The 17,309-nt window shown below is 47.3% G+C and overlaps 2 protein-coding genes across 14 annotated transcripts in view; one reads left to right on the top strand and one right to left on the bottom strand.

Annotated features, from left to right (window-relative positions):
- Positions 1-17,309, bottom strand: part of DOCK7 (dedicator of cytokinesis 7) — a 162,661-nt gene that overhangs the window by 90,041 nt on the left and 55,311 nt on the right. The window lies entirely within an intron of this gene.
- On the top strand, positions 7-15,795 carry ANGPTL3 (angiopoietin like 3). The gene is made up of 8 exons (XM_066597706.1): positions 7-134; positions 2,578-3,274; positions 6,237-6,347; positions 6,750-6,861; positions 8,285-8,398; positions 8,989-9,084; positions 13,400-13,666; positions 14,779-15,795. Exons 2-8 carry the CDS (start codon positions 2,786-2,788, stop codon positions 14,964-14,966), a joined length of 1,377 nt encoding a protein of 458 aa, XP_066453803.1. The 5' UTR covers positions 7-134; positions 2,578-2,785; the 3' UTR covers positions 14,967-15,795.

Here is a 17,309-nt window from a genome sequence, read left to right as displayed (position 1 = left end):
ACCCCCACAACTGAGTCATTGTGGAGTATGACTGTAAGGGTTACGGGGGTTACCACACAGATCCGTGCAGACACAGAAAATAAGAGACAAGGACAGAAGAGTCAGACGGGGAAGACGTGAGCACAACCAAGAGAGTAAGTAACAAGATCCTAATCCCGCATCTGGATGTTTTACTGAAATTACTGTCCCTTTCATCCGAAATCCATGCGGTTCCGGCTGAAACAAATCCTATTCTGATAACCGGAACGTATTTTCGGTCGCAGAAATTTCTGCGATAAGTCTGCTTCATCTGAAAATCACCTTAAAGGACTTATTAACATCCACGTTTTTTGTCCACGTGAAGTCAACGGGCTGCACACGGACAGCACACGGACAGCACATACACCCATAGACTTCCTTCAATGGGACTTTTCAGACATGCGATTTTTTGTCCGTATCACAGTAGAACATGCAATGTCCACCGTCCCCGCTGCTCAGACAGCAGGCGGAAATGTGTCCATGTGCTGTCCGATGCAAGTTGTGCCTGAGAATCTCTGGAGCAACTCGCATACGGAAGTGTGAATTTGACCTACAGAGGTTGGGCCACAATGAACAATTATCAACTATCCACAGCACAGGTTATACATGTTTCATCATTGGTTTTGCCTTCCTCAGGATCAACATTGGGGGAGTGTTAAATGGGCTGAACTGGATGGACGTATATATATATTTTTTCGGCCTTACATACTATGTTACTATGACATTCCCACCAATCATTAGAATGGGTGTCCCGAACCACCTCCACCTCACTAGACAACAGTGGAAAGGCTGAATAGAGTGCCCATTGAGTGAAGAGGTACGTGGGGTTGGGGGGGGGGGGGGTGTCACGGGACTCAGGAAGCCCGTTCTAATGAAGGGTGCGGTACCCAATGATCAAACATTTATCATCCATCCTGTGGATAGGGGATCAATATCCCCCTAAACCTGGTTCACACAGTTTTTAGGGTACGATTAAAAGGACAGGGATTCCATTTTTCAGCATTGAGAGTTGAATGGAAGATTACAGCATGGCGGTGAAATCTGTGCCACGGAGAGAAAAAAAAAGTTGAAAAAAAAAAAATCAATTCTTGATGCGAAATCCACACAAGCGGTAGCCCCATTTAATGGTGCGACTCCAAGGCATCTTCAAATATGAATTCATGGCAGTGACCTTGGCCATGTGAATGGGGCCTACAGGATAGGATGGAACATGTAGAGCGGGGAAGTAGTGTTGGACTATTTCTTTAACAGGAGATATAGTAACATCTCGTGTATTATAATAAGTCAACGATTTGTAAAGAAGACACAAACTTCACAGCGTGGACTTCCTGCAGGATATCCCATCCCGTACATGATGTACAGCGACCGCGTGTGCTGCAGACCCAGACGTATAAATAATGCTATAATCTATATTACAGTATATATACACTGATTGGACACTTTATTAGCCCCTCATCCAGTGGTGCTTTGGACTTCCATTGGCCTTCAGAACCGCAGCAATTCATCATTGTGTAGATTCCACTAGGTGTTAATTGTTCTGCAGGAATATCGGCCCCTGCGGACAGGAAGTGTCTTGTAGTTGCCCAGATTAGACGGAGGTGCTGACATGTTCTGACCAGCTGACGGAAAAAAAACTCATTAATTCATGCTGCTTGCGCCAAATTCTAACTCAATCGGTGTGGTCCAACAGAAATTCGGATTCATCTGACCAGGCAATGCTTTTCTACTACTCAGTAGTACAATTTTTCCGCTCTTTTGCCCACCAGAGTCTTGCCTTTCTGTTCATCTTAGAAAAATGGCGCAGGAACTGGTGATCTGCTGTTATAGCCCATCCGTGCTAAGGAACGGCGAGTTGTACATTTGAATACACTAGCTGCAGCACCAGTGTTTACTTCACTGCAGTTTGACTTTGTACTACCTGTAGATTCTTGACATCCTCCGTTAACCCCTTACGGTGACTAATTGTTTCCGTCCACAGATTCCCCTTTCGCTGAATCTTTCTCCTCGATCATATCATTCTCGGTATACTCTATATCCCGAAAACCTCACAACGTTGGCAACGAAATCCTGGCCCCAGCTAATCCAGCGCCGATGACCAGACTTTGCTTCTAGTCGCTCAGATCGCTGGATTTCCCCCGTATAATGTGGATCCACCGAAACTTGCCACGGTATTTTAAGCCACACTGCTCGGTCATGTGTCCACTATCCATACAGGCAAGCTCCCATTGTGAAAGGTCCGGGGGCTGTAATAATGTGTCCATTCAGCCATACATACACACTGAATCCTGGATGTCAACTTTGTGTACTCAAGAAGCATAAATTGCATGGCTACCCAATACTGTACATGATGCAATAATCCCAAGAAAACAGCAAATTCCTAAGTAGTGTCCTTGGAAGAGAGGAGGTGGTTCGCACATTCTTAAACAGCAGCTTGTTTTCCAGGCAGGGAGTTTACGCTGTATAAAGGTCGGGCCGTCCCAGAAGGCACCATAAGGATGATGATGATTGTTTATGCCTTCGGGTTATGATATGAATGTAAATAATATTTTTTTTCTCCAGGCTATTGTGTCAGCTCCACATTGCGGAAACCTCCGAAAAAAAAAAAAAGGTGGGCAGAGGTTACATTAGTTCAAGCGTCGTGTTTAATTATCAACTAGTGCAGTGTCTGTGCTTAATCTGTGCGGCGATATATATAGCTTAATAGTAAGGCAGGACGGACACACTCAGCAGCAGCAGCACGCCAGGATCAGGACCTCGCAGCAGCACAATGAAAGCCCTCGTTCTCCTCCTGCCTCTCGTCTTCTCCGCATCCATTGACAAACATGAGGATGTCCAGTTTGAGACTTTCCCCGCAGAATCCAAATCTCGATTCGCCATGCTGGACGACGTGAGGATCTTGGCCAACGGCCTCCTACAACTGGGCCATGGCTTGAAGGATTTTGTCCACAAGACGAAAGGGCAGATCAACGAGATTTTTCAGAAGCTCAACCTTTTCGACAAGTCCTTCTACGACCTCTCGGAACAGACCAACGAGATCCGGGAGAAGGAAGAGGAGCTGAAGGAGAAAACCTCCAAGCTGCAAGAGAACAACGATGAGCTGAAGAACCTGTCGAGTAAAATCTACTCCGAGATCGAGCATCTCCTGCAGGACAAGGTCCAACTCCAGGCCAAGATCGTCCGGCTGGAGGAGAAGCTCAACCAGATCACCGAGGGGCACCAAGAGCAACAGGACCACAAAGAAATAGTCACACTGAAGGTAAGGGTCCTGCTCATGAGCAGTAGAGCTGCTTATATTGGGGTGTATTCATACGGGTGAATGAGATTTTGGTCAGCGAAAAACTGAATTTTAAGTGCGATTTTCATTCATTTTTACAATTTTAGATCCATTTTCCCATATTTTTAACTGCTCTGTACTTCCTGTGTGTTTTTTTAATATGGTCTCTATAGCCATATGGTCTCTATCCATCTCAGAATCAGACAGAAATCACTTTGGAAAATTTCCCTTGTGTATACACCCTTAAGAAATTGCTTAAATGGCAATTCCTCGAGAGTGTTACTGTAACTGCTTATATTAGCTGCGGGATCAAAGTGGCCATGCTGGGAGTTGTAGTTTCACAAGAGCTGTAGGAGGTAGAAATAGTTTGTTGTCAAAGTTCAAGGGAAATTCCAAGAGGCAGCAGAGATCTTGAATCCACTGTGACACACTGATAGCATTATCTAGGGAATTGCCCTTCAAGCAACTTCCTACTAGATTTTTAAGTGTAGAACTGGGAATGGGATGGGTACAACCAGGAAAACCACCATTACAGCTTCCTCGGAGGTTGTCACCCAGCTTTTCCAGCCTCCTGAATGCCAACTCAACCTAGTTAAAAGGGTTTCCTGGTACTCAAAAAAAAATTACTAGTTTTAAATGGTGTAAACTAAGGAAAAAAAATGGATGCTCATCTTGTCCAGCATCTCCCATCCAGATCTGGAGCCCCGCTACCCAGAAGCCAGAAGAAGCTGGCGGGCGGTCACGTGCAGTTTACCGTGCCTATGACCGCTTACTAATGGCTTCAGCCATGATCCTTCCATGACCACTGAAGTGTGCGTCTGGCCGAGTGGCTACGTGGACAATGATCGGCACGTGACTGCCTGCCCCTCCTTGCAGGTTCCAAGCGGTGGGTACCAGGGCTCCAGCGCTGGACGCGATGTAGGCGAGGATCCATTTTTTTATTTATTTAACATCATCTCAATCCTATAATTGTTTTAAATTAAAGTTTCAGGAAACCCCTTCAAGCGGTAGATTTGGCATACAGGTAAAGTTGGATGATGACTTCCGGGGGAGTTGCGTGTGTGGGGGTTTACTGGTTTCACCCGTCTTTCCGATATACAGATAAAACTAAGGTCTGGATGGACTTTATAGCAACTTGACACAAGAGGACGTCTCAAGGATTTACTGGACAATACCTATAAGCAGTGCTGCATATAATTATAACACCTCCCCAGATGTCTTATTAGGGCACATGGTCTTTATACGGAGGGGTTTGGGACCCCCTTCTAGGAGTTGGAGCAGAGAGCAGCTTCATTTGCTAGTGTCTAGTTCAGCCACAAGCGTAGCAATCTAACTGGCACACATCCGGGTAGCATCATGCCCAGGCTTGCAGACTAGACTGATGTTGCCAAGGCAGTGTGCCCGGATGATCATTACATGCAGCTGATAAGGGTACAACAACATGATACAGCTTTGCACCCTGCCGCAGGCTATAAGGAAAGGTATGTTCAGGCAGATTGTGGAACCCAAAGCTCAGGTAGTGCTCTCTGTTATCAACCATATTAGCCCACACAAGCCCATTAGAGTATTAGTGTATCTCATATGACATGTGGGTTAAGGTACCTTTATAAGAAGCAACTATTGTTCAGAGAGTCGCTCGGTAAAGTTATTGAAGTGAATGAAGGGCAGTCATTCGTTTGCTTATTAGTTGCCTGCTGAAATATCGGTCATTGAGGAGAGGAGATCTCTGTGCAAATTTGTTCTCAAGTTTCTCAAATACGAGTGAATGGGACTTTAGAGCGGACGGGTTTTGATCAACCAGCGACTAGTTTTTGAAAAGCAGCGCAAAACTCTCAAAGGGCGGCTCCACGTGAGCGTAATTCGCTGTGTCCCACCCACATGAGACGGCTGCACAGCAAGTACGCAATGACTTGCTGCTTGCCAGCGATCGCCATGCAATATCTTAGTGTGTATGTGCACATAATACACGCCAAGATAGAACACTCCGCAATCTTTCTTGCGTGTTTACTTTGCGCAATATTTGCGATTGGCAACAAGGGACCTAAGGCTCATTGGTACAGCGTATGCCGACCGGAATACCTTGTCACCACACATTCATTATTCTGATACATTGTTACAAACTATCAGTGCAGGTACAATGTATCCATCTGGAGTCCAATGTATCCACAGAGAAACGTGTAGACTGGCTACATGTATAACAAATGTTCAGCTACAAGATGTACGGCGTCTGTAGGATGCTTCCACTCACTGACTGCAAGCAGAAATCATGACCATGGTGAAGACCTGAAACCCCTATGAAAGCAATATGTGCCAAATTTGTTAAAAAGTGTAGGCGACTTAATACATTTGGCGCGCATTTGGCTATCCATGTCCCAAAAATTGAAGTCTAGACCTGTGAACAGGCATAGATCTGCACTGTAATTTATGCCAGATTGCAGTAAATCTGTTAGCCCGCATGAGACCCCTCCTGCCAAGCTCAACCCGCTGACAGAAGTTGCAAGAGAGGTATAAAAAAGTTGCAATTTACTGTGCAAACGTGGCGCAGACCATAATTGGTGACTTTTTATGCCAGGAAACAGTCATAAAACCTTTAATAAATCTTGCAAGTTTCAGAACTTCTCCTTCTACAATGAAGCCCGGGCTCAGCCTCGTTTTGCCACCTGACACGTAAAGTTCTGTTAGTTGCTCCCCCATAGAACTCAACAGCCTCCCATGTGTCAGGAACTGCAACCGCTTCAATTGTCACATAGATCACTTGCTCCTTAGCAACAGACTAGAAACTGACACACGGTCCGGAATCACATCAGTGAGGCGCTGAGGAGCAACTGACAACCAATAGATGGATGAGAGAATTTGCCTCCAGCTCTGCATTTACTCTACAATGAATAAAAATACCTATAAAGCAGTATTTTAATTAACAAAATCAAAAAATGTTGCTTTTCAGCAATACGTGGAGCAGCAAGACATGAAAATACGCCGTCTGCTGAAGGTGGTCGCAGACCAGAATGTGCAACTTGATTACCAGAACAGCCAACTAAAGGATCTGGAAGAAAAGGTAACCATCAGAAAGGCAATATTAACGTATTTTCGTGTCTCCATCCCTTACCCATGCCAATAATCGCGGCTGCCATGTTGCATTCTGGTCTGTAAACTGAGAATGTAAAAGGAGTTAAGGAAACAACGCCACACCTGTCTACAGGTGGTGCATGGTACTGCAGATCAGCCCTTTCCACTCCAATGGTGTGGAGCTGCAATACCAGATGCAACCTATGGACAGGTGTGGCGCTGTTTCTGGAAAAAAGCAGCCATGTTTTTGTTAGTTCTGTAGAAGCCCCCATGAAAGGGACGGCGTCATACTTTTCAATTCTCAAACCGGACGCAGTACGTATAAGAAGTTGCCCAGTGGTCCATAGCGAGCGATATCAGTGGATCTTCACTCTGAACCCTTCCCTTCCAGATGGGCAATGCCAGTGTCAGCAGCAGTAAGAAGAGTTCAGCTGGAAGCTCTAAGCTCGAGGACCAGCCGATCAGTTCAAGCAACTCAACTAACCCGATGCAGGATCCCAACGGTAAAGCTTTTCCATATCTTGGTGGGTTATAAATAATCTAGGACCCCATACAGGTTCTTTATATAACACCAGGAGTTTCCCACCTTCATACTAGAAATTGTTGTGCAGTCCCAGGCAGAGAGGAGCGCCCTCTACAGGTTAGGGGCAACTTTGTAGTCAAATGATAAGCAGGGTAGATAATTTGTCCTGGGATTGGCTAAAGAGTATCACATGACCAGTAAAGGTGCTCCTGTAAGCAGAAGTTGTATTGGTGGCAGGAAGGATTTGGGGGCTCTGATTACCCTTAAATGGGGTATTCCCACCTCAGCTCTTCATTGCCGAAACTGGAAGCTCTGTTCTGGCCGCAGAGTTGTTTCTGTAGCTCTTATTGAAGTGACTGGGACATACAGAAAGCGCGCAGAACGGCCCACTGCGCTGTTTTCGTAACCCCCCAAGTTACGGAAACTGTAGCATGCTGCGCTATACAGATTCTGTAGCTTCCATTCACTTTAATGGGAGTTACAGACACAACGCTGCTGTAAGCGCTCTGCTCTTCCCATAAGCTCCAGCTGGGTGGCAGGTAGCGATGGCCGCCGTTTTCTATCTTGGCTATGAAAAGTTGGATGTCCTACCGAAAGGTAGCCTGCAGTGCATATATACAGGGATATGTAGAAGGTGCAAGAGACAAACTGCGCAAAATTTTTCATAAAGCTCTATTGCAAAAATAGTCAGCCCAAAATACAAGCATTTAAATGAAAAAAATAATGCTCTCCAAAAGGTGTCCATAACCTTTGAAGAGCAATGCACAGACATAAGAGAGGCCATCCTGGTATACGAGAGCAGCTGCAATCTATTCGTTGGGCGGTCTTGCAGCTTGTTGTGGTCCGGCTGTCTACCGCTTGGTCTCCTTCGCTTGATTGACGTCTACAAGGGAATGGGGTAAGGAGGGCCGAGGATCAGACAGCTGGACCAGAACAAGCTGCAACTCTGCCCATCGGACAAGTTGCAACCGATTTGCATACAGTGTGGAAAACCTATAAAATCTCATAACTCCCGGGCAGCGAAAAGAGGCGGCACGATACCGCTTATGACCGGAGCGCCAACGCCACAGTTGGGAGCAGTTCAGCAGCGATTTTCCGGTGGGAGACTTCTTTCAAAAACACATCAATACATAATATGGTGTATCTGTATAATATCACATGGAGCACTGGGTATCTTATGTAACCATGTACATAGTGAATCAAAACCTCCATACTTTACACTGCAGGCTGCAGCTGGAAGATATTGTAACACAGAAACAAGGTTTATGTTACAAAGTTGCTTCTTTTTCCATTTCGCAACTTCTTGACTTATTCTGAGCTGATTTGATAATTAGTTACCTTTTCCCAATTCTTAACGAATATAATAATCCAAGTCTAAGCAATGTCCCTGTTCCGCGTTTCAGATCATCCGCGAGACTGCAGTGACGTTTACAACCAAGGCGAGCGGCTGAGCGGCATCTACAGCATCAACCCTAACAACAGAACCGAGTTCAGCGTCTACTGTGAATTTACAGCAGGTAACACTGAGCGAGAAGGACCACATTACAGATACAAGGAGCGGCGGTCCCAGGAAGAGAAACTGCAGCAGGTCCAATTTCTGTGGGATTCAGCTTTAAGAACTGCCCGCTTCATTCCATCACATGACATTATTTGCATGAGATTCAATGCCTTTTTCACGCATGTAAAAATAGCATGTAAAGAAGTCATATCTTCACTGACCTACATCACACTTGTGAATATACCCCTAGGCCGGGCACACACGAGCCTCTCAGGTGCAAGTCACATCAGATACCACACAGAGAACTGTCCGCATGGTGTCCGATATATGGACAGCCGGCACATTCACACGCATTCTCATCCATGATACAATTCTCATCAGACAAGAACAGGTCCTTCAATGAGTTTTCCCATGGGCGATCAGTCCCATAGTGTATAGTTGGTCCATGTGCTATCCCTGCCAGTGTGCATGGAGGCCTGAGGGTAAACATTACACAAGCCGTGCCAGCAGGGTGACCCAAGTGGTGCAGATTAGACACAAGTGGGATATCTGCCCCTGGTAGGAGCTCCGCTGCCAACATTAGTCATGAATCCTCCTATCTCTTCACAGACGTGGCATGGACGGTGATCCAGAGGAGGACAGATGGATCTATGGACTTTAACCAGACGTGGGAAGATTACACCCAAGGCTTCGGCGACCTCAGCGGTGAGTTCATCTTGTAAAGTCAGATCCTATAAAGTCGTCTTGAAGATAATTCCATGACACAGGAGTCGTCCGCTCACAAGTTGGTTAAGCTTTATATCCGGGCCCTTCTTCATCACATTAGTTTATGGGGAAAGCTGGCCGACAACCATTAAAGCTCCGAAAAGGGTGATCACTATAGATGAGCGAGTATACTCATTAAGGCGATTTACTCGAGAAAGCATTGCCTTTTTCGAGTACCTGCTGGCTCGTCCCTGAATATTCGGGGGGGGCTGCAGGGGGCGGCGGAGGGGAGCAGGGTGGAAAGTGAGAGAGATCTCTCTCTCTCCCCCTCCCGATCCCCTCCGCAACCCCCTGCGGACCCCCTGAATCTTCAGGGACGAGCCAGCAGGTACTCGAAAAAGGCGATGCTCTCTCGAGTAAATCGCCTTAATGAGTATACTCGCATATCTCTAGTGATCACCAAACTGTTCCAGGCACGGTACTTAAAGGGTTTTTCCAGGCAAATACTATTGATGACCTACCTACCCTCAGGATAGGTCATTAATAGTTGATCAGCTGATCGGGAACTCGCTGCCAGCAACACATCACAAACGGAGTGGAAGCAGTTGGTTCCGACCCGTGTAGTGGTCGGCCCTCATCATTGCAGGTGCAGCTCTCATTCATTTTAACGGGGAGCTGCACCTGCAATTACCAGCGCCGGCCCCTACATTGGTCGGGGCCAACTGTTTTCACTCCGTACCCATTTGTCATGTTGCGCTGACAATGGGCGCCCAATCAGTTAATTGGCCGGAGTTCTGATCAGTGGACCACAGGCGATCAACTATTGATGACTTTATCCTGGAGATAAATCCCTATAAATTGATTGCTTGCCCTTAAAGGTGTTTTGTCACTACAGCAAGAAAATGTTCCAACAGTCGGGCCGGTCCTAAAATAAAACAAATAAATAGACTATACTCCCCTTTCCTCAGCCCCCCAAAGGCACAGCCTAGCGGGCTCCCATGGCTGGTCCTTGGTGTGTACATCTGCCAAAAGTCAGGTGACCGCTGCGGCCAATTAGAGGCCGTAGTATCACCATCCAAATTTCTGGCATCAATACTTACATCCTGGGCGTCTTGATGCCAAGAGTTTGGGATGGTGACACTGTGGCTTCTAATTGGCCGCAATGGTCACCTGACTTCCACCAGACATACACACCAAAAGCTGGGCCAAGGGAGCTGTGCCCCAGAAGGCTGAAAAGAGTCGAGTGTGGTCTATTTTTTTATTTTACGCCAGGCCCAGCTGTTGGAATTTGTTTTGTTGTAGTGATAAAACCCCTTTAAGAGAGACCATCAATATCAGATCAGTGAGGGGCCGACTCCTGGCATCCTGCTGGTTAGCTGATTGAAGGGGCCTGCTGTGCTACGGTGACCCTTGTGTCCCCTTCATCATTACCAGACATAGCGCTGTACATTGAGCAGTGGCAGTGCCTGGTACTGCAGGTTAAGGCAGCAGTAAAGTTGACCACATTGCTCTCACCCAGCTTTCCCGGGAACAGATAACTAAGGAAAAGAGAATATAAAATGCCCTTTCACAGGAAAATATGGCAACGCAAGTACAGACTTAGGGCACCATGAATCTACATCCTTGGCACAAACCCACTAAATGGCAATCGCCAGGCTCACCCCATGGTCAGCACACAACAATCTGACCTTCCTAATACTGTATTACACACCAATGACCCGACCAGCTGGGCTTATTGCTTCACGAGGTCAGAGCAGACACTCCATCGGAAGAGGCAAAAATCATATACTTATCTAATGAGGCAAACAAACTCACAAACCCATCGACCGACCCCAGAGGGCCAATCAGTGGGGGCCGCAGCGGGTCAAACTGAAACGCCTATGTTTACACTGGTTAATAAATCACCGCTCCCAGACCCAAAACTAACTTATGAAACTGAAGTGTAGTCACAGCACAACATGCCAAGGGCCGCAGCGGGTCACAACACACATGAAGGGGCAACTATCACCGCAGCTAGAAATACAGGTCAAAGACTAAAAGAAGACCCTTGTACTGTGGACTTGGACTACTTTGGAAGTTAGTTGAAGTGACCTTCCTGCTTCGGGACTAAATTCCATCCCGGGACGAGAGGGGGCGAAGATCTAGTACCTTTCGTTCTGCTCTGCCATTCCTCTGTCGCCTGTTCCAAGTCCCGTTTTGGGCTGTCCAAGACGGATGATGCAATTTTCAGACTACCTAATCCGCAGTGCGTTAGTAATGTCAGGGCCCGTTTACACGGATGATTATCATTCAGATTCTCGCTTGATCGTGGAAATTTGCACGATAATCATTTGCGCGACAACTGCCCATTTACACGCGCCGATCGTCGGCTGATCTTTACGCCTGCTGAAACTGAACAACGACCCATAAGTGAATGATTATCGCCTTTCAGTTTCAGCAGGCATAAAGATCAAACAACGATCGGCCCGTGTAAACAGGCAGTCTTTCACTTATGAACTGCCTGTTCAATGTGAATGGAGTGGACAGCCGGTGGGATCTCCCGCCCGCTCCGCCTCCTCTTGTGTGAAAGCACCGTGTTAGAGGACCCTAGACTGCTAATGCACTAGACCTCCTGTCTGATTTGCCAGAGATGCTCATGTGATCAGAGCTGGCCAATCAGAGAGCAGTGCACAGTGTGCACTAGGTACTAACAAAATTGTTGTGGCCATCCTGGACAGCCTAAAACGAGACCCGAAGCTGATGGACAAGAGGGGCGGCAGAGAACAACTGCAGGTAATCTACCCCCCTCTCGTCCAAGGACAGAATTGTGTTCTGAAACTGGAGTCATTTTACGTAGGATGGGGAAGCTTCAGTTCTGTTCATCCTGAGCTTGCTGATTCAGGAATACAATGCAAGAATTATAGGTAAAGACCGACACAGAACCATGAAAGTGGGAAAAGTTGAAGAGGAAGAAGTAAGAGTTATTGGCACTTGGAAAGCTTTATGGCTGCTCTAAGCGGATGTCACCTGGCATCGCCTTTACAGCAGACTGCTCGTATTCCTTTCTTGTTCCAATCTAGTTTTTCTAGAATTGAAGCCCAATGCGAAACCAAATTAAAAACGTATCCTAGTTTCACCAAATATGGCTTATTCTGTATATAATAAAATGCTGAAATTTGTTTCAAATACACTTTCATAGCTTTCAAGATCTCTGCTTACTGTCATGTAGTAGGAGATTTCACTTTTTACCTACAGAGGATAATGCGCGCTCGGGTCAGGGGACGGACCCACAGGCGCGCTCGGGTCGGGGGACGGACCCACAGGCGCGCTCGGGTCGGGGGACGGACCCACAGGCGCGCTCGGGTCGGGGGACGGACCCACAGGCGCGCTCGGGTCGGGGGACGGACCCACAGGCGCGCTCGGGTCGGGGGACGGGCCCACAGGCGCGCTCGGGTCGGGGGACGGGCCCACAGGCGCGCTCGGGTCGGGGGACGGGCCCACAGGCGCGCTCGGGTCGGGGGACGGGCCCACAGGCGCGCTCGGGTCGGGGGACGGGCCCACAGGCGCGCTCGGGTCGGGGGACGGGCCCACAGGCGCGCTCGGGTCGGGGGACGGGCCCACAGGCGCGCTCGGGTCGGGGGACGGGCCCACAGGCGCGCTCGGGTCGGGGGACGGGCCCACAGGCGCGCTCGGGTCGGGGGACGGGCCCACAGGCGCGCTCGGGTCGGGGGACGGACACACAGGCGCGCTCGGGTCGGGGGACGGACACACAGGCGCGCTCGGGTCGGGGGACGGACACACAGGCGCGCTCGGGTCGGGGGACGGGCCCACAGGCGCGCTCGGGTCGGGGGACGGGCCCACAGGCGCGCTCGGGTCGGGGGACGGACACACAGGCGCGCTCGGGTCGGGGGACGGACACACATGCGCGCTCGGGTCGGGGGACGGACACACAGGCGCGCTCGGGTCATGTGATCGGTCAAATAGGCGCGCTCCGGTCATGTGATCGGTCAAATAGGCGTGCTCCGGTCATGTGATCGGTCAAATTAGCGTGCTCCGGTCATGTGATCGGTCAAATAGGCGTGCTCCGGTCATGTGATCGGTCAAATAGGCGTGCTCCGGTCATGTGATCGGTCAAATGTTTTTATTGAGTGACAGCAAGCAGAGATATTGAAACCCACAAGGAATTAATACAGAAAGTATATTGAAACGCGTAACTTTTCATTCTACAAAATAACTTTTTCTGTGCCAGAAAGCCCCCTTAAGATTCAGCAGGGGGTCTGCGATCGTTTCCTCTTTTCCTTTCTTTGAGGATTTATAGTTTCCTGTGGTTTTCTAGGTGAGTTCTGGCTGGGCCTTCAGAAGATCTTCTCTCTCTCCCAGCAAGCGGATTACATCCTTCACATCGAGCTGCAGGACTGGAAGAACAACCAGCGCTTTGTGGAATATCTCTTCACTCTCGGCGGTGAAGATACGAGCTTCAGACTGCAAGTGTCTGAAGTCCTGGGGAACATCCCGAGCGCTCTACCAGAACACACCCCGCTGGCCTTCTCTACCAGCGACCACCACGCCCAACATCTCAACTGCCCCGCAGAGACCTCATCAGGTAATGTACCAAGTCTAATAGCAGACCAGAATACTGAAATGGCCTCGGTAATACTCCACAAAGCCCTTCTGTCCCTGTACAATGCATGGCGGTGGTTGTCTGATGTGACAGCTGGTGTGCCAACTGGGAAAAGATGCCATAGCAGACAGGAAGATGGGGGCAAACTCTACAGTTCCATCATATCTGCATTCAAAAAGGTTGTCCAATTGTAATGTACTGATGGCCCATCCTCTGGAATAGGTCATCGATTGTAGATCAGCAGGGGTCCATCTCCTGTGCTCCCACAAATCAGCTATTAGCCAGGCAAGTGCACTGAACTGATTTCTGCAGGAAGCAAACAGCTCAGTTCTCACTGCACTGGCCAGGCTCGGTATTGCAGGCCAAGTTCCCATTGAAATGAATGGCCTGTAATACCAAACCTGGCTATGTCTGCTTATTACAGAAATAAGCTCAGAGCACGAGCACACCAACCTGGCTAAGACCTGATTGTCAGGGGCCTTGGAGACGAACTCCTGTGACTCTAGCATCGATGACCAATCCAGAGGAGAAGCCATCAATAGTTTAAAACCAGACGATCCCGTTAAAGTACTGTCAAATCTATTGCAATTTCGATAACTACATGGATAATGCATCTCTAGTAAGTCCTAATCTATCTTAACATCCTTGTACTTCATCATTCAATTTCCTTCTATACTTTCAAGAATACTTGTCTTTTCCTAGTATGTGCAGAAAAAGATTTTTTTTTAAAAAAAGCTTAACTTTAGTCATAAGGTTTGGATTGATCGGATCAGAGATGCACTTGGAAGTTTATTTTTTCTTTGGTGTTTATGGCATTCTCAAGAGCCTTCACCAACTCCAAAAGTTCAAAAAGTTGTCAAAAGATGTCCTCCATGAAAAAAAAAAAATACATAAAACATGCCAGAAGACTATCCTGATCCTCATCTTTCTAAACAGATTAGATATCACTATTGGTGGAGAAAAATGCTAAATTACATGTGAAAGCTGAAGGTTAGCATTAACTCATTGAACATGGCCTGGTGGAAGAGTCTTGGTCTATGAGCTGAAGGTTTTACGTACGGAAAAAGCTAATAATAATGTTGTTTTTATTGCAGGGGGATGGTGGAAATCATCCTGCGGAGGAACCAATCTGAACGGAAAATACAGTAAACCCAGGTCGAGGGCAAGAGGAGAGAGACGACGAGGACAGGGCTTGTCCTGGAAACCGGAGAAGGGCAGAATGTACTCTCTCAGGTCTACCAAGATAATGCTCTACCGCACAGAGCTGGAGAATTTTGAGTAGCGCGAATGGTTGCTTCTTGAAGGACACCTTGCAACATGGTGCAACTGAGAAGGAAACCATAAAGACACATCAGAAAGGACTTTTCGAAGCCAAGTGACAGTCAACCCTCACGAACTGTTGAGGTCATTTGATTCCAAGTGGTTCTAACCCATACCAACATCCAACGGGACTGATCCATGAAGATGTAGACCCAGCAGTATGAGACAGCTGGTGGACCGAAGGGTTCATAATAACCAAGAATATATCATTAGGACCCAGAGTACAACGTTGATAATAATGACTATAGTAGGGAAAAAAGTGCTCAACATTTATATGGTCCTTCAAGATTAACCTATCATCTTCTTACCACATTGATCTAGTGAAAGTAGAAAACCAAAACCACTTCTGAGAGGATCAAATCTTACAAAAGCGAGTATATTGTATATCGCATAAACAGACGCACAATGCAAATAACTAAATGTTAGAATGAACTAACCATAGTAGTAGCTATAGGAAATAAATTCATGTATTTATATGAAAATGTAGCAAAAGTTAAAAAAAAGCGATACAATGTTTATTTTAAGCAGGGCGAGTCATAAGTCAGGAATCGGACCCCCTTTCAATCTGAAGGCCATATTCAAAGATGGCAGTAAGAGAGCAAAAGTAATAGGTTGACTCACTAGTCTAATACATACTGGTAATGATGTGGCCAACACATTTGGTTGCTTCCAGATTTCTGGCTCGCTAGTGATGGGGTAGTAGATTGCATTTTGGATATTATTTTGCAAAATCAACACTTAAAAACAACGTGTAAATGTATAATGTGAATGCGGTTTAGGTCATATTAGGGGAGGGCGGGCGGTTTAGGTCATATTAGGGGAGGGCGGGCGGTTTAGGTCATGTTAGGGGAGGGCAGGCGGTTTAGGTCATATTAGGGGAGGGCGGGCGGTTTAGGTCATATTAGGGGAGGGCGGGCGGTTTAGGTCATATTAGGGGAGGGCGGGCGGTTTAGGTCATATTAGGGGAGGGCGGGCGGTTTAGGTCATATTAGGGGAGGGCGGGCGGTTTAGGTCATATTAGGGGAGGGCGGGCGGCTTACGTTTAGTGTTTCTACATATTTAAAGACTGTGAAAGAGCCCTATATTTCTATTGTATTTATCTCTCTTTTGCGTCGGTAGTCGGACTGCATCTTCAAGCAGTTGTGGGCTGAAATATCCCTAAGTCATATTGACTTCTGTACTGTAAGCTTGTTGTAATAATAGCCGCTTCTGTAGTTGTAGACACTGGATAGACGCCTCTTCGTTTGGCTTCTTCATAGGTTTTTTATGGTATGTAATTGTAACATTATTATTGGACGGACATTTATAGACGTGGAAGTACACTGCTTGGATTTTTTTAATATGTTTTGTGATAATAAAGATAAAGGCAATAAAAGGTTCCCATTGTCTGAACTTCCTCCCAGTGACTTGTGTATATCCGTACCAAGAAGATGTGATGTAATAATGCTGCTACCGGGGGATTTTTTTTTTTAGATGGAATTTTCCAGCCTTAAACACGTATTCTATCCATGAGTGAAGCTGTAAATGTTGGGTTAGTGGGACTCCGACCACTGGGTCCCGCGCACCGCCCGCTCCTAAGCAGCAGGTAAGGGTCCTTTTAGACGGAACGATTATCGTTCACACGAGTGAAAGTAAATGATGATCGTTCGGTGTAAACGTGAGCCAACGACTGAACTACAAACCACAATTATTTGGTTTTCATTTGTCGTTCATTTTATGCAGGCATAAAAACAATTGTTGCCTCATTCGCTTACGATTCGATTCAAACAGCGCTTGTTCAGTTCCTCTAATTCGCTTATACAGGGACTGAGTGATTCTCAATTGAACAAGCCAGTGATGTATCTGCTTGTCTAAACAGGCTGCATGAGAGCGAAGGAGTCAGCGGTGACGTCACTCTTCGAGAATCGGCTCGTCTAAAAGCCAAGAAGTAGCTAGAATGGAGTAGTGGTCCAGCATGTGCGCCAACACCTCCTTAAAGGGGTTGTCCCGCGCCGAAACGGTTTTGTTTTTTTTATTCAATAGGCCCCCCGTTTGGCGCGAGACAAACCCAAGGGATGGGTTAAAAAAAAGGTTTAGTACTTACCCGAATCCCCGCGCTGCGGCGACTTCTTACTTACCTTACCAAGATGGCCACCGGGATCTTCACCCACAATGCACCGCGGGTCTTCTCCCATGGTGCACCGTGGGCTCTGTGCGGTCCATTGCCGATTCCAGCCTCCTGATTGGCTGGAATCGGCACACGTGACGGGGCGGAGCTACGAGGACCAGCTCTCCGGCACGAGCGGCCCCATTCACCAGGGAGAAA

The sequence above is a fragment of the Eleutherodactylus coqui genome, chromosome 3, assembly GCF_035609145.1.
Source record: "Eleutherodactylus coqui strain aEleCoq1 chromosome 3, aEleCoq1.hap1, whole genome shotgun sequence".
Taxonomy (NCBI): domain Eukaryota; kingdom Metazoa; phylum Chordata; class Amphibia; order Anura; family Eleutherodactylidae; genus Eleutherodactylus; species Eleutherodactylus coqui.
Note: the sequence above shows the minus strand (reverse complement) of the source record. Positions and strands in the feature narration are given on the sequence as shown.

Coding starts and splice junctions, on each gene's coding strand:
- ANGPTL3 (XM_066597706.1), top strand. CDS start 2,786: ATGAAAGCCCTCGTTCTCCTCCTGCCTCTCGTCTTCTCCGCATCCATT. Junction 6,862..8,284: donor CCCGATGCAGGATCCCAACG/GTAAAGCTTTTC, acceptor TCCGCGTTTCAG/ATCATCCGCGAGACTGCAGT. Junction 13,667..14,778: donor CCCCGCAGAGACCTCATCAG/GTAATGTACCAA, acceptor TTTTTATTGCAG/GGGGATGGTGGAAATCATCC.